Raw genomic sequence first — 22,854 nt, 5'->3', positions numbered from 1 at the left:
TCACTTCCAACAACAAACCCTCTAGTCTACGTCTCATATTACAGTTCAGGTGTTCCACAAGGCAGCCTTCCTTAAAGCGTGGCTTTGTGCACATGAGAACTCGATAGTCTTAACAGGGCTGAACAAATGTTTAAAATTGAATCGAATTGCGACCTTTAAATCAAAAGTCAAATAGAATCCTGGATTTGGAGAATCGTGACACCCCTCATGATTATCAGTGACAGAGTAAAGGAAGCCTAAAGGTTTACTTTTAGTCCTGACATCCAGTCAGCCAGTTACTAGCCTAGAATAGTCTCCACCCATCCCATCATCCTCTGCAGTGTAGTTCTGCTCCCCATGAAACCTCTGTCCGTTAAACTACCCTCCCAGTCAACCCTACACACTGCACAACCTACGATCCATACTGCACAATGCGTCCCTGCTCTGCCTTGTTCATTGTTGTCCAAACAAAGTTGCACACATTGCTGAGTCAGGGAGGCTGCATCCCAGCAGCATGACTGACCTCGGATTTGATTAGCTCGTTCCCCCAGAGGGTAGGGCATCCACTGCAGCCTGCAATCTGGGCCTTGGTTTCGCGCTCGCAGCCCTGATTTATCCAGCCCGAGCCAGTTCAGTCATCATAGTTCAGTCTAGATAAAAGCTACAGGAAGGATGTGGAAGACATAACATGTGATGACAGGACTATCAATCAGCACCAATAGCACATTTATTTTGTCAGCTGCTGAAACTCTGGATGTCAAAACTTATTTTGCGGACAGGTTTTTTGGTTTTGAAAGCAAAACTACTACTTTGATATTGGACTTTAAATATACTCCTTCCACCACTTTTTTAATTGCTCAACAGTGGAGGGCAGTGCTGCAAGGAAGTGACTAACATCACAAGATATTTCAGCTCCAAAAGTTAAGGAGCTGGTCTGTCCTGTGACACAACAGTATTACTGTCAGTGCACTTCCTGTTGATTAGCCTTTCACTGTCTCTGCTGGATATCCGCCATTGTTCGCTAGTGTTTTTATCATGTACACAATGAGGGTTTTCCCACAGACATTGCCTTAAGTGGTGTTGCTTGGATTATGGCCTCATTATGGATGGGTGTATGCCTGAATTCATTCATTCATTTTAACCAGTTTAAATAAGCATGATCATTAATTGTTGCATTTGACACCTATTTTTTTGTATCAGAGACTTGGAAAAACATGTTGAAGTTGATGTGAAATGGATTTTGTGCCAGATCCAAGTATAATACACAGCCAACATGTCTCAGTTTTCTGCACGGTGCCTCGTGTTCCTGCTTCTTGCTGGGAATGCACCACCGTCTCATGCTTGATCAGCGGTGTTTTCCCCCCCGACTGAGAGGAAAATACACTACTTATTTTATGAAAATTCTTAAAGATTTCAAGGGCTGTAGTCAACCAATGAAACCCACCCTAATCTTCAACTGAGTGATGGGGAAAAAGCGGCTTGTCCTCTGGATGAACTAAATCAGCCACAGCCAGCTAATTGGCAGCCTAAATGCTTTGCTATTCAAAGTTACACAGCGTTGCCAAACAGAATCCTGCAGTCTGACCATTTCTTTTTCACACATAGCTATATTATTACTTTCAGGGCTTGTCTATCAAGTAAACCACATACAGCACCAGCCTCCATACATAAACCAAGCACAATGCTAACACACCTTGTGCTGCAGTGTAAACCTCCACAAAAACCAGTTACTGCCATCCGACCCACTACTCTCTAGGGGTGTAATGATACAATGATGTGGATCATCATATCGATTCAGTGTTCACTGATCTAACATAATCGATGCAAAGTGAAAATATCGTCGTCGTCTTTAAGATTTGCCTTTATTTTGAAATTCCCATGGCACGTCTGTGTCACAAATATCTGGAAGAGTTCAGTCAAAAAATGGCTGATTCATTAATTGAATTGCTTTATGTGAGTTGTCTAAAGAATCAGTTTATTACTGTGATGAAACTTGGACATTAGTCCATCAGTTGCCCCACCCTGTGGGATTAGCAGCATTAGCAACATGCTAATGCCAAATTCAACAGGATAACCTGCAAAATAAACACTAAAATGACAAAGAACATGGCAAAACATACAGCTTTTGAATTTGAAGTCGGGTCACAGACGGCCGGTATTGATCCATCATTGAGCTTGAACTGTTAGCGGCACACATTGTCATCAAATTTTAAGCACTCAGCTCTTCTGTCCTCTGAGGTTGGGGGGCGATGTAGTGATTTGTGCTTGTTCTCTGACATGGTGTCAATAAGTTTGGAGCCAGTAAATCTGTAGTAAATAGCCTGTCACTCTGAAATAAAATACATCAGGTCTGCATATGTTCTCATGAAAGTAACACCAGCAACTGTCCGGCTGGTGAGAATTTTATTCGGACAAACGCATAACGACCAAGCGAGCAGAAGATTTCAGCCCCGCCAATTAAAAATCCCTGTTGCGTACAACCTGCACATTGTGAGGATTTTTAAGTAGAAAGATGTCAGCTAACACTGTCAATCCTGTCTCAGTCCTAACCTGGCTTCATTTCACCACAAACCAGTCCACCGCTGCATTGCCTTCGGCCCCCGTCTCTAAAATCTCTGCTCCTCTATCCCACCCTTCAGAAGATTCTCGAGCTAGCAGGCTAAATAACACACTTTGAATATTTGTGCTGCTGAGTGCTTGATTTGCTCTCCTCTCTGAGCCACAGATTCTGGGGCTGATCCCATATGGCTCTGTTGTTCTTGCTAAACCAAGTACACTTTATATATTTCAAATATTTGAAATATTAATCCCTCGGAGCTCTGCTTCAAACCAGCCCATGCACACTTTATGTCTCAATTTCTGAGTTTACTAGAAATTTTGTCTTGCCTGTTACCCGTCTAATACAATGAAAGATGTGAAAGCTTCTAATATTTCACTTCACCGTGACTGTCAGTTGCTACCTGGAGACGCAATGGTCTGTTTTTGGAGCTGGAGTTAGTGCACGTCATTGTGAGAAAACATTCACTGGCTTCATACGGCTTCTGGGTTTCTGTATTTTCTGCTTCTTCCCCTCAATGTTGTTATGTGTAGACATGATCATGACCCTGATCATGTCATGTGTGTCTGCCTCACACAAAATGATTCTGTGTTACTAATGTTCCAGCTTGTCTGCCTCGGTTCCCGTTCTCAACTACCTGTCTGTGACTGTGCTGTGTGTGTGTCTCTGTCTGTCTGTTTGCACAAGAATATCCTCCTGGAAACAGCCTGTCATGTCAAGAATTTGGAGAAGCTGTCATTCCTTGGTGTTTTTGTGGGACTCTATTGCACACACATATACAAGTAGAGCTGCACAGCCACACACATGCTGAGATCCACCGACCGGCAGTCCCATGACTGTTGCACTAAAACACACAGTGCCATTATCCTGTCCTAATTATACACAGCTCAGAGTCAGCCCTGCCTGTCTGGTTTTCAGGGGTTCACTCCCCTGAGCACACTTTCCTCACTCATCCCACCGTCCTCTCTCACACACACATACACGCACACACGCACACACATGCAGGCGCTTTCTGACATGGTTGTCATCCTTATTTGGAAGGTAGAAACTCCCACTGGGCATGTTAGCTGCTTAACTAGTTCAGACACGCACATCTCTGTTGTATGGATTTTAACTGGTGGAGACGAGCAAATGCACCTGTGTCGAACTGCAGGGTGCTGCAGCTGAGCACAGGGTGCAGCCACAACAGCAGCCTCCATGATACATTAAACCTCCTCTGACATGAATTGCTACATCTCCTTCTGCTTGCTTGATCACTTAATATGGCTCAGGATGTTATGCTTCATCATATTGATTTAAATGACTCACTTAGTGCTTAATAGATTAGCCAATTAATCATTTAAGTGACCAAAAAAAATTAATCAGCTACTATTTTTAGAACTGATCAGCTGTTGGAGTTAGTAATTAAGCATTATTAAATCATGGGCATTGTAAACTGAAGCTCTTTGTCAGACAAAATACTGTTTCTCTAAGCCCCACCCCTTAGTTACTTTTGCTACTCCGTCAAGCTTTCTGTTCTCGTGCACAGTTTGCAATAATAATGGTAGCAGATTTGCCACTTTTAAAACTTTTTAGCAAATTTTGTAACAACAGGTTCTTAATTTCAAAAAGAGGTAGACAAGACAAGAGCTACACCCCCCCCCCCCCCCCACCCCCCCAAAATGCCGTCTCTCACTGACATTTCCAGTTTGTTCTTTCTTAGATTATCGTGATCCATATCACATCGCCAGATCCTTGCCGATACACAGCCATAGTGGCTGGTAGATTGAGGCTAAAGCTTAGGGCTGGGCATTGGTACCTAATGGTTTAAAGGTACAGTAGCAATCCTTCTTGTATCTAGATCTGGAAAGAAATGTACTTACTTTTTGGTTTAGCCTGCAGCCAATCATCAAACATGTACATCCAGTTAACGTGAAGTGTGACTGGTCCACTACGGTGGCAGCTGCAACCCATACAGACTGTGGTGTGAAGTCAAGTATGGTGTATTTGATGAAGTTGGCAGCTCATTGTGCTGCGATACCACCAAAATGTTTAGAAGTATGGTTGTACTACATGCCTGTGACAGCTGATAAATCTAAAGGCATAAAATGCAGAAAGATTATTTTAGGAACGTTTCACATCATGGTTATCAATGCACGAAGAAGAAAAAAAGTCAGGTACACTAGTGGTATTTATAGGTACTGGTACTGGTTTTGTAATTTCTTGAACGATACCCAGCCCTAAAGCTAACATGACCCAAACAAAATGTCAGCATCCTCGACAGTTTATGATCCATAAAGGAACAGCATTATTTTTGTGAACAAACTGAAAAGGTAGCACATCTCAAGTCTTCAAGTCAAGAAGGAGAAAATATTTGCATCTCACTTATTTATTTGGCTCACATCACAGTAAACAAGCCCTTACATGTTTTGGCACAGAGCCTTCATCAGAGCGTCTGAAGTACAATGAAGGTTCAATTTGGTAATATACAAGGGCAGAAGGAACTCACAGCTGTATTCTTGAGATGTGCTACCTTTTCAGTCTTTTTTGGAATGTGCTCACTGGATTTTGGGCTTTGCGCTCCACTGAGAATCCCATTGTTGAAACGTGACAGTGCAAAAACACAGCATTGTTTTTGTATTGCAGTGTATAGCCAGTTATAGCCAAAAGTAAAGAGCTTAACAGAGCTGCTAGCATTAGCCTAAACCCTGATGCAGCGTCGTCCAGGATTGGCACCACATGGTGAGGAAATCCTACAGTGAAACCATGAGCTGAGCTTTTTTTTTTTACTTACCTGTAACCCCACAAAATAATGTGAACTTTCCTTTGGCTTTGAAAGAAGTAACACTCAGTTCCTACTGTAGGTAGAAAGCTGCTTAATTGCACCTGACATCAACCGCAGCTTGGACTAGAGCAGACGAACACACTAAACTACAATTTGTCTTTTGTTTACTACAGCCTCATGCACAATGCTGCATCATGTGGAAATCTAAAGCTTGACGGACCTGCTGTTCCTGGTTACAGTTGCTAAGCTATGACTGAGCAATAACTGTCCAGGGTTTTAGCGAACAGTCAATTTGACTGACCTTGGGTGCGTGAGATTATGAAAGGCTTTTTGTAGGATTATCTGGTGCTTTACAGACTAAATGAGTAATCAAATGACTGAGAGATGAATCAATAATAAAATGAATGGTGTTCGATCATAGTTGTAGCCGGAGACTTGCACATAAAAGAGTCCTCCTTGTTTTAAAGTGCAAAACGTGAGCCTAGATGTTGCCACACAAGTGGTTCACAAGATAACACAAGACTGCTGCTGACATTCATGTCAGTTTATATTTCTACTTGCAGCATTGCTTCCTGTGAGACTCTATTCCTGGTCAACAGCTGACAGCTTTAATTTGCATAACATCCCAAAATCTAACATGCAAAAATCAAGCAACATTAAAACCTTTTAAAGTAATGAATGCACAGCTTTGCACAGTTTTCTCTCTCCGTCTCTCATCATCTGTGTCACATCTTCTAGTCTTTCCTGTGCAGCTTCAGATGGAGATGCCCTGAACAGGAGCAGGAATGTGATTCTGTGTCCTCTCTTCTTGTTTTGTGGTCCAGGTGGAATCGCGGGACACGTTGAACAGCATTGCGCTCAAGTTTGACACCACACCCAACGAACTGGTTCAGCTGAACAAGCTGTTCTCCAGAGCAGTGGTGCCTGGCCAGGTGTGAACCGCCGTGCACGCCTTCACTGATACATTCAGCTGCTTCACTTCATCACTGTCCCACAGCTACCCCATATCTACAGCATCTCACCAGCCGCTCGATCTCTTAATAGCTGTTTCTGACATTTCACAATGCCTTCTCGATGGCTTGCCTTTATCTCACAATCACTTAACATTTTAGGTGGAAAAACTGGGGATAGAAGGGTTTTTTGGGAACATGCTGCACGTGTTAAACCTCTTTCTTTCTCAAAGCAATTTGCTGACTCACTGTTCACATCCCTACTATCTGTATCCCCACTTAATTGCCTGCAAATTACAGTGTCACTTGTCCCATTAGGATGCAATTCATTGCAAAGGACCTATTTTGTTTCTAAAAAGGTATAATAATATGTGCTATCCTTAAATTCTCCCAAAGATGCTTTAGTTCCGACAGCATGACACAAGCTACCCATCTTTAGCCTGCTAAACACGCTGCCAGCTTCCCCTGGCTGTCATGTTTGTCTTTTCCCTTTTTTTCCACCCAAAAAATTCTAAATTTGTTTTTTAATGGGGGAAAGTAGCAAACATCCAAAACGATATTTTGTATTTCTTGGCGTCCAAATGAAATCCGGACGAATGGAGGCGAGACACGTACGCCAGTCCCGCTGGCATCCCCCCTTCTCAGCTCTTGGCAAACAGTGCTGAGTTGAGCTGAGTCCAAACAGTGAGGTGTGGAGAGCACTCACTCAACCATTATTCCTCCTCTTCCTCCATGGCTGAAGCAGACACTACACTAGAACAAAAAGCTCATTTCTTTAACCTTAAAGGAGTAGTTGCACTATTTCTTCATATTCTTTATTGGACAAGGAAAAAATTTACAATCTAAAAGAGGAAACAAACTTTTTTTTTCCAACAATAGATCTTGTGTAGATCAAAATGTGACAATGTGATGTGAACAGATGTAGTTATTCAAGAGTTACTCCTTTTTATGTCTAAGAAATCATGGATACTTTTTTCATGTCTATATTTTATATTTTAAATGATGGACTTTTTAAAGCCTTCGATGTTCAGTGGTATCAATCTAACATGCAGCAACAATGCAAACAAATATAATTTCCAAAATGTCAATTTATTTAAAGGGACAATTCACCCCAAAATCAAAAATACACGTTTCCTCTTACCTGTATTGGTATTTATACCAATATATACCAATACCAATATATATCAGCCATAGAAATGTCTGCCATCTTGCCAGTATAATGGAACTAAATGGCACTTGGTTTGCAGTGCTCAAAGCACCAAAAAGAAAAACATTTTTTTTAAAAACTCAACAGCAATTGCTACCTTCAAATGGGTTTGTCTTTTCTGTGTTCTCAAGAAGAGTCCATATGAACGCTCATCCTTCTTGTGGTATTCCCAACCTTGTGGTATTCCCAACCTCGTGGTTCCCAAGTTGTGTATACTACTTCCCGTGTCATAACCACAAGTTCACAAGCTCCATTTGGAGGCAACAAATGTCTCTTTTGCAGAAATCATGACCCAGTTACTGAAGACAAACCCCAGACCTTGTAGTGAGCCGTTTCATGTAGGAACTATTTTCTTTCTACCAAACTACACCTGTCAACTGTATCACAGCACAGAAGGTAAAAAGAAGAAGGTTTTTCGGTGTAGATTTGCTCTATTTGAAAAGTGCCCTGAGATAACTTTGTTATGATTTTTTGGTACACAAATAAAATTGAGCTGAATTGAAAGGAAAGGAAGCATGCATCTACTCATGGATGAGAGGTTCGTGACAGCGCAGGATGTAAACATTATCCTCTTGTCCATGAGTAGATGCCTGGCATGATACGGTTGGTGAATATAATTGGTATATTGGTAGAAAGTAGTTCCTTCATGAAACTTCTCACAAAGGGGTCTGTGAATTATCTTATCAGGTCATGATTTCTGGAAAAAGACACTGCTGCTGAGTTTTTTAAATGCATTTTTTGGCACTTTGAGCACCACAAGTGAGTGCCATCTTGTTCCATTGTACTGGATTGAAGGCAGACACCTCTGCAGACGACATCTCCAAATCTCTGCAACTCACACCAAAACTATCCACATGGATAAATAGCGTGACAGGCGAGAGGAAAAATATGGATTTTTGATTTTGGAGTGTCTGTCCGTTTAACAGCTAGCCATCCCCTTCTTTCTCATTTCATTACACAACAGATGGAATTTCTAACCACATGAAAACCATCAGACATCATGTTCCTGTCACTGCTAAATCTTACATGTTGATTTACCATAATCACTCGTCACTTTCCTTTTCTCTGTTTATCCTTGTCAATAGCATGAAGCTGCTTTCATGATTTCACGTCATTTGCCATTTCACACTTGTGGTTTGCCTGTATGCATACTGTATGTGCGAGAGAGATTATCTTTTATTGCTCCCTGTGCGTGCGTGTGTGGTGTGCGGTCCGTGTTTGCACAAAGGCAGCGCCTGTGTAAATACAGCCATGGATTGTGTTTGCAGGTTCTGTACGTTCCTGATCCCGAGTACGTCTCCAGTGTCGGAAGCTCCCCTTCCCTCAGTCCCATCAGCCCCCTGTCTCCCACCTCCTCAGAAGCTGATTTAGAGAAGGTGACGGTATGTTGACCACATCTCCGATACACAATCTCACACACTCAGAAAATGTCACTGTACGTTAACCTTACTTTTCCAGTGCTATTTATGGATAGAATCATGAACTATACCCAATATAACACTGTTCATATAAAAACTTACTCATGCGTGCAATAGATGTTGCTCTTCAGAATCTTTTTTGTTTTTTTGTTGAAACCTCATACCTGATACAGTATGTTACTGTTCAAATAATGTTACAGTAGGCAACAAAGGAAAATTTTAATTGTTTTATGAGGAGCCAATGTACAGTTTGGTCAGAGATAGTTCAATGTGACCAATAGGGAAGTTTATTAACAGAAAAATGCTAAAGATACAAAAAAAAAAAGTAAAATATCTGGAAGTTACCTGTCATTGGCTGCATTTACATGCACACAAATTTTCCACAATTATTCCAAATATGACAAATATTCCAAATTTGATATGGGTCATGTAAATAACATATTCCATTTGGAATTAATTAATTAACTAATTAGGCCTTATTCTGAATTTGATTCAGACATTTGGAATATGCCAATTAAAGATACTTTTTCAGTTCTGATCAGATTCCAGTATCTACCAATACTGATACTATACTGGTACCAGAGACAGAGATATCAGAATACTTTTGTGTTGATGATGATGACGGTTATTATTAGTAGTATTAGTAGTACTAGTGAAATGGTTTAGTGGTGATGTTGATGGGTTGTGTTTGGTTCACATCCAGTTAGATTTTTCACCATCTAGGAAGCTAACTGTGTAGTCTGAATGTGCCTGAATTCATGCTCCAGAGCCATGGACTTAATGGTGCTGTAATGGCAGCCTCCCACCATTGTGGGGTGCTACAAGATTCTGGCTTGTGACGTTCACATTTGCTGCAGTTAGTGCTGAAAGATACCCTTCATATTCCATCATTCATTGCTGAGAGTTTGTTTAAATTTGTTTTTTTTAATCTTCCAAAATGTCAGTGTTAATTTTTGTTAGTGTTTGTAATGTGTTTATTCAGAACATGGTGGTTTACGTTGTGATTCCATCTGTATTTTGCTAAGGAACTTGGGACATGTGTCCTCTTATGTTAAATATTAATGTAGGCTTAATGTGAAAACTGTTGTCTCTAATTTTGCGTGAGAATTATTGAATAGTTAAGATTTTAAAACTTTGAAATTGGCATTGTTATAGAATTGGCAATGTTAGTCCATGTCCAATCAATTAATTACACTAGTTTTGGCTCTTAATACTGATATTGAGGTTCTTTTAGCAGGATAATTTGGACATGTATACAATGCATTTGGAATATACGTCTCACTTGGAGTTTTTACTAGAGATGTAGAGATGTACCAATCCACTTTTTTCAGTTCTGATCCAATTTCTGAATTTGGTTATTTGCTGATAGCAAAACAATACTGACACCAGCACTCTATTTTTTTATTATCAAGAATTATGATTAGTAGTAGTAGCATTACTAGTACTAGTAGTAAGATTACATGAGGTTGAAACTGAACTTTGGTTTGGAAAGCTCGTGTAGTTTGTGTAATGATGTCCTTGGAAATTATCATTTTTGTGCAGGTTTTTTGTTACACCATGAGTGAAGTGGCTGTAACATTTCTTCACTCCAGCTGTATCGTAGCAGACTTGTTTGGAACACTTTTCCCTTATGACATGAGTCCAATACCCAATACCGATAATTGATTGGATCTGTCCCACCTCAAGTTTTTACTGCAGTTTGCAAGACACAGCTTCTTGCCTTGCCAGCTTCTTTACAGTCAGTTCTGCATGTCATAAAAAAGCAGTCAACGGTTTAATTTTAATTAGACATGTAAACAGCTTTGTAGGAATATTGTCTTTTTTGGAATAAGGACAGAAAGCAAAGTATTTTGTGCATGTAAACATAGTCAATGAGGCAGGTGACGATAGAGCCACCAAAGAACAGTTTGTCCTGAGTCTTAATTTTAGGCTCTACAACTGATACTGTTAGACCCAGAGGCACCTGATTACCATACCCATTGACTCTCATATAGTGTTTACACAGGAAAGTATTTGTCTATACCTTTCTGGAAGCACCATATAAACGCATTCACACACACTGCACACATAAACACAGACTTATCCCTCAGCGATTACTGTCACATTTTAAAGCTCTGGTTATTGTCAGCCTAAAGGTGAACACGCAGGATGATGTGTCAAGCTGTCAAGGACAGAACAGACAACAAGAGGCACTATAATTCCCAAGGATAGTTCAGACCATAAAACCTGTCTTGTATTTTCCAAGGACAGGACAGGAGGTGATGTGTGTTTGCTGTGTTTCACATATAGTCAAAAGCAACGACATGCAGTGTGTGTTGCTTCATGATAATGACTGTTTTTCTGTTGTTCACTGTGTGATGGAGGCACTCATTGTGAGACGTGAAAGGATTTCTTCCTGTGCATTAAGTCAGAGAACATGTTCTCTCCATTGTGTTTTCAAAGCTATAAAAACAGAATGTGAGGTTTCAGGCAGTAGAGGTTTAATTTACTTGACATCATGAGATGGAGGACTTTAAATCACACACAACGCAACTAAAATGACACAAAGTACAAGATTTATTTGCAGGCATACAGGAGTGGAGGTGACAAAATGTCACCATAACAAACCAACAAGTTTTCATCAATAAAATCACCTCAAGTCAAGCAGCAAAAAATAAAAAATAAAAGTTTTCCGTAAGCAATAATATAACGTTAGTATAAAAACTGTTATTGTTATTGTGTTGTGTTATGGTATTTTGCTAACATATGCTCTACTCAACACTGACTAACTTGTTCTGTTTATTAGCTTTTCTAGCCAAAAGCCCAGTTCTGTTGTTGACTTTCCCTCAAGGTCTCCACTGTCATACTCTTTCCACTCAAAATATATTAGCATATTTTATATATATATATATGTATATATATATATATATATATATATATATATATATATATATATATATATATATATATATATATATATATATTATATACTTATAGCATAAGTCGTAACAAACATCCTAGATCACTGAGAGGGTGCAGTAAAAAGCAGACGATCTAGGACAACACTATTCACACTTAGCTTTGAAAAGTAGATAAAGGCATACTATGCATGATTTTCCAAAAAACAGTGGTTTTGATCTCATTATAATAGTAGTGCTTGTTGTTAATTCAGTATGCAAATGTATTCTCAACATGTGCTCTCGGCTTTAAACTCAAAACAACCCTGACAAACTTGTTCTGTTTGTTTTTCTCAGACTAAGTAGTAAGTGCAGCTCAAACACAAGGTCTTCTTTTGTCATGTGTATTAGCTTTTCTATAATGTCATAAACCTGGTTCTCTCTGGTGTCACTCTCTCTCCACTCATTGTACTGTCTTAACAAACATCTTAGACAATTAAAGACGGTGCAGTACAAAGCAGACTATCTAGGACAATGCTGTTCAAACTTGGCTTTGAAATGTAGCTAAAGGCATACAATGCAGAATTTTCCTTAAAAAAAACAGTACTATATAGACTCATATAATAATAATCCCTCACTTATAAGCCACTAGAAGTGTGTGGTGGTGTCTGTATCTGCAGAGATCCTGCCCTCTGACTCTATTTTATTTTCTTGTATTATGCTGTGTGTTGTTGTGAACAGTTTCATGAAGGAACTTTTTTCTTTCTACTGAACTACACTCGCCAACCATTTCAAAATGCTAGCTATCTCAGTACTGCTAATATTACAGCTCAGCTGAGGAGCACAAGCCTTTCATCTGAACAACCAGCAAGGAGATTGCAAGATAAACTTGCCACAAACTAGCACCTCAGCTGCATCCCACCATGTCTTCATTGTCGCTGGACTCAAGAGTCCTGGTTGCAACCGTTGTAAATCACCTTGGTACTGTATTCCCTGTTTTCAAACTGGCCTCCATGGGTCTCAGAGGCTGTGTCCCAGTCCAAGTGAATTCAGCTCATAGGGCCAGTAATTAACTAGCTATTGGCAGCTGTAGCACAGTAAGCAGCAGTGCAAGAGAAGTGGTCTGTGTTGCAACCTGGTCAGGAATATCATGGCGGATGTCGCCCTTCAGTTTGGCCTTGATGCCCTTCAGAAACTCATGCACCCTGTGTCCAGACTGGCCCTGATGCCCTGCCCACACTGCCCCACTGGCTGATTTCACTGTTTTCTTCTGTGCCTCTTTCCTGTCAACCCAGTTTTTAGACACCAGGGTCTTTTGTCAAGATTCTGACTGGAAAAACATTGAGTGAAACACTGCACATGTAACTAGTGATGGATTAGATTTAGAGCCTTTTATGAGCCACTTGAAAACCACAAGGCTGTTAAAGTGTAAACTTTGACCATTAAGCCTGATGTTATACTACTATTCTGTGGTTGACATTGCAGATTGGACTTCTGGTTAACAGTGACAAACAGCTAAATCTGTGTTATACACTTGTCTCACCCTCATTGCACAGCTGGGTGCACTGTCTCCCTCTATAGAAGCCCATTACTGCCAATGTGATGGAAAATAAGATCCTGTAGGTGATTAGAATGAGACTTTCTTAAAATAATGAGTTAATATGTCAAAATAATGAGAAACATTATTATTATTCAGTGTGTGTTTTGAGAAAGTTTCTTATGAATATAAGAGACTAACTCATTATTTTGAGATGCTAACTCATTATATATTGCACACTATTTTGTATGACATCATTATATAGACTGACTCCCTGTGTCCCTGTACTTACAGTTAACAAATTAGGAAAAAATTTAATACAAATAAAACCTTCCCTGGCCACTATGTTAAATTCAATACAATATTTCAATGGACTTAAAATTATTGTTCGATGGCCGTGCTATCCTGGCATTTGTCCTTAGTGCCCTCTAAACATTGACAGCACACAAGACCAAATAGCCAAGATGATGAAATTCCAGGCCTGGTTGCAACAATCCCCTGATACATTTATCCCAGCCCTATTGACAAGACATAGCTCAGCTACAGTCTGTAGTGTTTCTGTAACTAACAGATGAATGAAAACTTGGTTGTAACCAGCAGTTAAGTCGACTGTTAGGGCGCAGCCATATTGTAAACATTGCACTTCCTAAAGCAAAAATCTACGCAGTGTGCCTTTGATTCCAGCATTGGCTTGTTGTTTTGTGGTGGGCTTATTCCTGGCATTCTAGTGGCACTAGAAACAGACAGGCCCGTTGTTGTTCGTGTCTGAAGTGACTTCAGGTCAGGTCCACTGAGCCGAACACATCCTGTCCTCATGGCTCTAAGACCGGCAGCATGAGCCATCTCCCTCAGGTGTCACGTCTGCGGCATCTGAATGAGCCAATCACTAAGCACCGCAGGAAGCCCGGTAGTTCCTTAAGAAATATGACTGTTTGCTGGTCTCTATGGAAACGGACGTCTTGTTTTGGCACTTTAGTGCGAGCACGGACGGATGCTGCTGTCTCCATTGCAGTCACTGTCAACTGCCGCTCCACTCGAGTCCAGACACCCTCCCACCACAAGCGCTCCCCTTTCGTCTGCTCTCATCTCCGTCCGTTAATTTCTCCATGGTTGCCAACAGAAAGGGCCCCCGTTCATTTACTACTTATCTATTTAGGTCATGCCTGCGAGAACAGGAGCATATTCTGCGGCTCTCGACGGGCGAGGATCAGAGAGAGGGGCTGCGACTGCGGAGAAATTAAGCCTTTAAAAGTGATGCCGTGTCTGATATTTAGAGCAACTAATGAACGGAGCAGCTCGCTCCCCCAGACAAGCAGCCAGGCAGCAATTATTCCAAGCAGAGGAAGTGTGCTTGGAAGGCAGAAGGGAGGGAACATTACCTCACCCGATCTGCCAACTCTGTGTATGTGTGGAGGCGTTGTGTGTGTGTGTGTGTGTGTGTGTGTTTATCTGTCTGTGTGTGAAAGTGTGCGTCTGTATCTGTCAACTCTGCATGTTTGTGTGTGTCTGCCTGCACCCTCCTATCCCTCTGTCTCTTCCTGTGTGTGTGTGTCGTACAGGAGCAAGCAGCATCCAGGTGCCGTTTGCTTTATAAACCACAGGAAGGACCTTAATAACTCACTCTGCTTCTTTTATTTTTTCCCTCCAGAATCCCCGGCATCTTTTAATTACAAGCCTATTTCAGTGCTCGGCGCGCACGTCTCAATGAGGATATATCCAAATAAATGCTTCTGGGAGGTGTGTAGTAATAGCAGTGCAGGCAGCAAATAGCTAGTATAACCCTGATGAAGACGAGTGTGAGAGAACAGAAACTACTTTCAGATGCTTCTCTTTTATTTTAGGATATAAAAAGAGATCTGGCACCAGATGTTTAAGGAGCTTATTAGATGTTCAAATAGTCTGACAAATAATCAAAGCCATTGAACTTAACAGACGTTTTTCACTGCAGAAGATAACTGGCTGTTCATTTACATCAAAACTGAAATCATATGCATTTGTGCTGCATATTTTTCCTGAAGCTTTGACAGTTTTATATAAAATATAGCCTGCCAGAACACAGACTATGATGAACCCACAAAAACACACAGTAACACAGTGAAGATGTTCAAGCTGACAAAATAAATTTAAATTAAAAGTTTTAAGACAAAAAAAAGGAACCTTACTGCCACTCCCATTAGCTGCAGAGTAGATGTTTTCAAAGCCTGGCACTGGAGCCCCACAGTCTGTCAGTGACGTGCCAGAAATCTTTGGATCTGGTTCTTATACCACCTAGGGAAGATTTTCAGACGTTTTCTACCCAGTAGGTCACCAGCTCAGATCAGGAAAAGTTCTAAAGGTACTTTGTAAGTTTTGCTGAACAGGAACAGTTGTGGCCAGAATGATGGTAAATGCTAGAAAGTAGTTTAACAGTAATGCATGTATTGAAGAGCCACCGAGTCAGTGGACTGAATCAGTGATGTCAGTTACACAATATATCGCTTCGAGGACCATCGTATAGGATTTGATGGCATCTCAACTTGCCTACCCTCCCCTTCCTACTGTGTAGGAGAACCTCTAATTGTGGGTGCAAAACTCAGGAAGATCTTTCGAGCCATTGTCTGGTTTGTCCATTCTGGGCTACTGTAGAAACATTGCACTACAACATGGCGGCCTCCATGGCAGAGGATGTGCACCCTCTGAAAATAAACAGCTCATTCTAGTGTTATGAAAACACGACAATTCATATTTTGTTTTGATTATGCACTAATTAAAACATGCTCATGACTATTATTTTCCACTTCTTCCATATTCTGCCAATAGATAACTCAAAATCTAACACACTGGACCTTTAAGTTTGCTAACATTAGCCACCATATGCTGTTGGTCATACTAGACTAAGTAAGACTATAGCTGCAAAATCCCTGTTTGTATTAAAGGGGAACTTCATAATGTTTCATGTGGATGTACAGTCAATATTGATCATAAATATAGTCACCTGAGGCAACAAATTCCTCTCCTAGCTCCTGGCTAGGGTGGTGATAACAGGGCAATGTTTGCATGGACATGAGAAGCTTTGCTGCAATGCATCCTGGTACATGTAGGCACTGCTGCACAGTTCTGTGAGGACGAGGACACAGTTCTCTTGGTCAATACATCATACACTGAGGAATTTACTGCTTCAGTTGCCATCAACACTGACTGACATCCACATATAAAGTGCACATGGGTGTTTTTTCTCATTTATTTCATTTTTCAGAGGACTGGGTTTAGTTTTAGAATTATTAAACCTGTGTAACATCTAAAATTGGATTAAGCACTGCCCAGCAATTATGGAGCATTTGAATATGTAATATAAACTAGTATGTTTGCCTTAAATACTTTTGGGGTGAAAGATTAACATCAAACATCGTATTTGTCAGATCCCAAAGTGACAAAATTGGGCAAGTGCTATTGTACTAAATTTTGTATTTGAAGAATATTTAAAAAATATTTTTCCTGTAGTTTCTGAAAACACAATAAATTGCATCTGCAACTGCAACTGCAATCGCAACATGGACAAGTGCAGTATCCAAATCACAGAACCAGAACCAAATCTCAGTTTTTTTTTAAAACTGTATGAGAAAACAGCATTATAATGAGGTACTGTGGTGCTGCATTGATGCACTTGTTATACAACACCGCCCATGCTTCAGTTAGCAAGGTAGAAGTTTTTCACCATCCAGCTATGTTGTTCAGTGTTTCTGTGGCGGAGCTAAAGGCCAGATAAGGCAGCTCTGAAGTGTCTTCATGCTCTCGGTCTGCCTGCTGGCCTGCTGGTATTGGCAGCAAAAAGTAACACATCTTGCAGGCATGGATCGTTGGCTGGCTCTCTGGATGTGTGTGCGTGTGTGTGTGCATGGATGTGTGTGCGTGTGTGTTTGTGTGTGTGGATGGATGGGTAGCTGGCTGACTTTCTGGCTGGCGGTCTTGCTGTCGTTGGATTATTTGGCAGTCACAGGCTCGCTGGCATACTTGCTCTCTGGTCATCTGTGTGGGCAGGCTCGTCCTCTTTGTCCTATCCAGACCCTCCGCTCATACTGACACACACACACACACACACACAAACACACACACACATGCTTACTCACCGTGGTGGCACAGCTACTACTGTGACCTTCTCTGTCTCTTCCTCTTTTGGCACCTCTTTTGCCTCCCTCCTTTCTTCCTTCCTCTTCCACTGAGGCGTGATCTAAAATTAGTAGTGAGGGAAGTGGAACCAGGATCCAGTTTAGATTACCTATATATCTGTGCCAGTGCCACATAGGTGCATTTGTGATGATCTCACTCAATTGAACAGGTTTCACCTACTGAAATCCAGCACCTGCTGAGCCTACTATGTTTTAGTGAGAATCTCATGGTTAGCTTATGAAAAAATTACATTTAAACTAGTCTTCTTGTTGCTAAAAAGGTTGACATTCAGTATATCAGCTCATCAGGCCCTTTCATGGTTCTCACATGCCCTGGAAAACAGTTGACTAATTTCCCAGTCATGGAAAACTCATGGAAATTTAAAGGAAAAGAAAAATGCCCTTGAAAATCGTTACAACATTTCATCTAATGGGGTTAAGTCGCGATTAACTTGTGCAGCGGTAGCACACAGTGAGCATGATTAGCCTTGTTAAAGGCTCCACTTAATATCACTAGTTAAGGGTTCAAAGCAGGGGTATTCAATGTTTTTCAGGCCGTGGACCTCTTAGCTTGTACAGAGACACAGCAGGGACCCCATACCGCATATATTGCATTAAATATTTTCAGATCTTCTCCTGTTTGCTCTTACCCGTCGCTGCTGCTGCAGCAGTTGTAGCATTGCAAAATTATAGGCTACTATGCAGTTATTGGTGTTCAGGCAGAAATGGTTTAATATATTTTATATTCATTTTTAGAGCACAAACTGCTTTCAAAAAGAAACAATACAGTGTCAGAATACTATATTAAATGAATATAATTAAAATATTTAAACAGCATTAAAACAAGGCAAGATGTTAAAAAAAACAACACTAAGAGGAGAACGTAGGGATGTAGGATAAACATGAGTGCTGGTAAATTATCAGCCGATGTTGGCCTGTACCACTATATCTGTCTGTATCCGTTTCTGCATATAGTAACCTATAAATATTGACTATAATAATATTTGATTGAACAGACTGTCAAAGCATTTAATTAGAATTCTTAGGGAACTTCTCAATAAAAGCATCTAGTATCTTTGTGAAGTTTTTTGATGAACTTTACTAAAAAAAAAAGAATGAACATTTGAAGAGAACTGTTCTTGTTTTGTTGTCAGTGTTATCAGTTACATCTGATTTGGTCAGAGCTATGGGATATTATATCATCCACCTTTAATCACTACATCCTATTCTTATGTGAAATTATCACTTATCAGTATCAAACATGACAAAGTGGTAATTAGTGGTTATCAGTATTGGCTAAAAAATAAAAATAAAAAACATGCCATGCATCCCAAGGAAATACTATAAGTAATAACATCAATTCATCTAAAGTTCTGCCAGTATAATCAGTCCATGAATCCGACTTCCACAGAAAGGAACATATTAGTATATGGTGTGATCCCTCCATCATACCAGCCAGATCATCACTGAAAGTGTCCTGGAAAAGTCCAGTACAGACTGCAAGAAAGGACTTGTGGCTACTGACGTTTGATGAATCCCAACCATTGTGTGCTCCCTCTTGCAGAACACGGCCGTGCCCACAAGGTGGAGCTGTGGATTGATTTTTGATTGCACAATGTGTCACTGTCAAGGTCAAAGCCGGGTGGCACCTGCAGACTTCCTCTCTGAAATCTTTATCATTACAAGGGAGACAAATGCTGTAACTACTATACATAACATGTGAAAGGAGTTTTGTCAGTGGTTAAAGAATGGTAAATTTTTCATTTATATCCCTCTGTCACTGACTACCTACTGACCTGAATGGAAGCCGTATTTCACAGCCTCCATCTAGTTTTTTTTTTTCCTCCTCTACTTTTCACTGAGAGAAATATTGGTTGGAAACTAAAAGGATATTGATTTCTGTAGCCCCACCACAGCTGTCATCTAACACTGCTACACCCATCTCCTGTCCCCACCATCAACCCCCCTCACAGCTTCCTGTAGAGTAGATTACAGCGACGCCGCGCTCCATCCAAAAACCCCCAGAGGCAAGCCTCCCAGTGGCCCCGTCAGGCCCTACTTTGCCCTCTCCTGTTCTCACCCCAGCTTTTCTCTTCTTGTGCGTCCATTTCAATATTCAGTTCTCCCCCCATCATCTCCTCTCCTTCCCCCGTCCACAGGGGTTACTCACAATCTGAGCCCAACACGGCCGTTCTTTCATCTCTGGATTTCATTGCAGCAGCCGGTCCACTACGCTGCACCGCGCTCTTCCTCTCCCTTTGATGTCACACGCGCTGGAAAAAGAAAAATCCTGTTTCCAAGACTCTGACTGGAATGTGGTCACTTCAGGACGCTGACAAGTCATGCCTCACCTGAACCGGAGGTCAAAAAAAAGAGTCTGGTTGTCTTCAGTGAGGTTGTGTTAACTCTCCACCCACGTTATTTCTATGGCTGCCGTCTGTTACCTCACCTTACCTTACCTGTGAGGTTCAGCACTTTAAATGAAAAGTCTGTATGAAGTGGAAAGTTAATATGGGGCATAATAAAGAGATGGGCAGGTTTAGTATCATCCCTCACAGTACTTCACTCCGGCAGCAGCTCAAAAAATATTGGATGCCTTGGAGGCCAGTACAGGACAAACACTGGTCATATATTAGAGGGTTTTAGGAGTGCAAAGAAAGCAGCAGCCCAGAAAAGCAATATTCAGTTGAAATATGTGAGGCAGCTGTGGCACCTAGCCTGAGACTGTATTGATCTGTCAGCTGTATGTATACCACTGTACCAACAGTCAAACTGTGTGTTTGAGTTTTGGAAAGATGTCTTATCATTTTTCATATTGTTTGGTATCAACAATAGCATCATGTCCAGTCAGTGGACAGAATGTTAAAGAAAGTATGTTTTTGTCAGCAAGCCAGTTAACAACTGAGAAATACAGGAGAGAAAGATTACAATTTCCAATTAAGTCAGGCATTTAGCAATTATTCAGCGTTACTTACAATACAGTAAGTGTCACTGTAAAGAAAAAATGCCCTAGTGAAAATTTCTCAGGCATTAGCACAGTAACTGGACAGATAAGTCAAAGTGCAATAAAGACAAAATGTGCTGCAGCATTTATCAAGGTGATTCTAGTTTCTGTGCTTCTTTTAGGTCAGTTTGTGCCCATCTAATAACTAAAATATGTAACAAATGCTTTGCTTGTTTGTTTGTTTGCGTGTGTCCAGGATTTGAACCTGAGTTTGGGTAGAAGGTTGTGATCAGTTTTAAACCAATATCAGATTTTCAGTACACAATTATTGTGACCAAAAGAATTCCTGATAACATTATTACATTTTGTCATGGGGGTCACGCCAATGTGTGTGTATGGCAAGCATTGTCGAAGGGACACAAAGCGAGAATGGAAAGAAATTATTTAAGAGCATGCAGTCTGTTTAAAAGATGCTGGATTATTCAGACAATATTATCACATGTGTGTGTCATTGTTTAAATAAGACTGCTTTGAGCTAAATGCTAACATGCGCACTATGAGAATGCTAACACACTGATAAGCAGGTATGTGATTTACAGAAGATCAGAAGATCACCACAGTGTTTGCGATCCATCCAATTCCATCATCAGTGCAGTCGCAATCCATCTAATATCTTCCATCCCTGGAGCCACGCTGCTGTCATGCTTAAAGCTTTTCAGGGCAAGTGAAATTTATTTAACTCTACAAGGACCTTTAAAATTGTTTTGATTTTGGAGGCTCCTGTGGACTAAAGCAGCAGTTTCCGCCGCAAAAGCCATAAAATATAATGTCAAAAAATAATTTATCTTAAGAAAAATCTCCTCCTGCTTCTTGTTAACAGGTTAACTTAATACTTGCTGTACCCTTTTCCTGGAAAAAATGTGAACATAACCTCTTCTGGTCTGAATGCCATAAATTGTTAAATCTGATTTCAAGGAAAATCCAACCTGGTGGCAGGCATTAAGAATAACTATATAGAAAAAGATAGCTTATTTAGGTCACATAAAGGCATCACTATTAAATTTGGACTGTTTCACAGCCAGTTAGAAGCTCCTTGTAGAACACTTGTTTCATGAAGGTTAAAGTACTGTTGTATAAAAGATTACAGGGTTGTATTTCACAGTACAGACACAATGCTAGAAACTCAGCCTGAAGTGCAATGAACCAACGGGGGGTAGGTCAGCAAAACTCAGATGATCTGCAGTGTACCATTAATCATTATCATTAATTAACAAAGTCTTGTTTAGGAGGTATCAGACAGCTGGAGGTGTTGGCGAGATGAAGCAGCAGAAGCAGCCAATAGCAGCGTGTAGCAGGAAGGAAAGAGTGAGCGGCGCAGGTAGTCAGGGAGCAACCACAGGGAAAAGAGAGGAGTTGGCAGCTCGATCTGTGTGAGATGCTATTGGAGGTTTGGATCAGGTGATGATTTGCTGATGTAGCATGACTGTGCAGGTTCTGTCTTAAGAGAATATATCATACCCAGGGTGGAAATGAATAATTAATATACACTAGCGATGATCATCATGTGGTCTCCATTAGGTCCATACATGGGCTTATTACCTGGTGAAATTAATCTAGTGAGACAGTGAGCCAAAGTTGTTTTTTTTCCAGCAAGAATTTCACATTGAAAGATGAATAAAGGGACAGATTGTCAGCTTTGACAATATGCCACCATTGGCAGCCAATTAAACAGACCAAGTTAATCTCACTGTTGTTTACTCTTTTCACTGTATTTACTCTGATTTCAGCCAGTTATCATCCCACGCATAAACAATAATGTACAAATACAAGTTTTGGCTTTGTACAAGTCAACATTTTGCACTGTACCAAAAAGAAATCATTATCAAAATCATTATATGTCACCTTGTGTTGTCTAATGAGCAATCTCAGAACTAGTGTCTGATAAATTTTGGTGACAGTGGTCAAAATTTTCGGGCTTCCGCTGTAGCCAGTGGATAACACCACATAACTAGAGACATGCAAAAGATGCTTTTCTAGAAACAGGTATCAGCATATGAATGCAAGTCTTTTTTTAAAGAAAGATAATAAAAAGCTATATTGTCAGCCGATAGCTGGTGGGTTTTGAGCATAGACCATATATTAAAGAATGGACAGAGCATCCAATTCTGAAAAGTGAAGCCAGTCCTGAAGTGCCTTAAACATGCCCCAACTATTTCTAATGGCCAACAGGGGGCGACTCCACTGGCTGCAAAAAGATCTCCAATCGTATGTACCATTATTGCAATATGACCCTACTTCTCACTTGATTTATGACCTCAATAAAAGGTTTCTTAATGGGTTTTTGTTAAAAAATAAAATAGATGCTGAGCAGAGTTTGGTTTAGGGGAGGGCTACTGTGTGAATGACAGCTCATTGCCAGTCAGGGTTGACAAAACCAGGCATTGCTGATCAAACATGAGTCAAGATTATGTTCCTAC

At 40.6% G+C, this 22,854-nt stretch overlaps 1 protein-coding gene across 4 annotated transcripts in view; it reads left to right on the top strand.

Annotated features, from left to right (window-relative positions):
• oxr1a (oxidation resistance 1a) overlaps window positions 1-22,854 on the top strand; it is a 248,196-nt gene that overhangs the window by 188,607 nt on the left and 36,735 nt on the right. For all 4 annotated transcript variants that reach the window (XM_084726037.1, XM_084726039.1, XM_084726038.1 and 1 more), the window contains 2 exons: window positions 6,125-6,232; window positions 8,726-8,839. In XM_084726037.1, coding sequence (XP_084582163.1) covers window positions 6,125-6,232; window positions 8,726-8,839 — 222 coding nt within the window. The remainder of the gene's footprint in view (window positions 1-6,124; window positions 6,233-8,725; window positions 8,840-22,854) is intronic.

Source organism: Lutjanus erythropterus, chromosome 9 (assembly GCF_056507025.1).
Source record: "Lutjanus erythropterus isolate fLutEry1 chromosome 9, fLutEry1.hap2, whole genome shotgun sequence".
Taxonomy (NCBI): Eukaryota; Metazoa; Chordata; class Actinopteri; order Lutjaniformes; family Lutjanidae; genus Lutjanus; species Lutjanus erythropterus.
The sequence above is the reverse complement of the archived record's forward strand: the minus strand, read 5'-3'. Positions and strand labels throughout refer to the sequence as shown.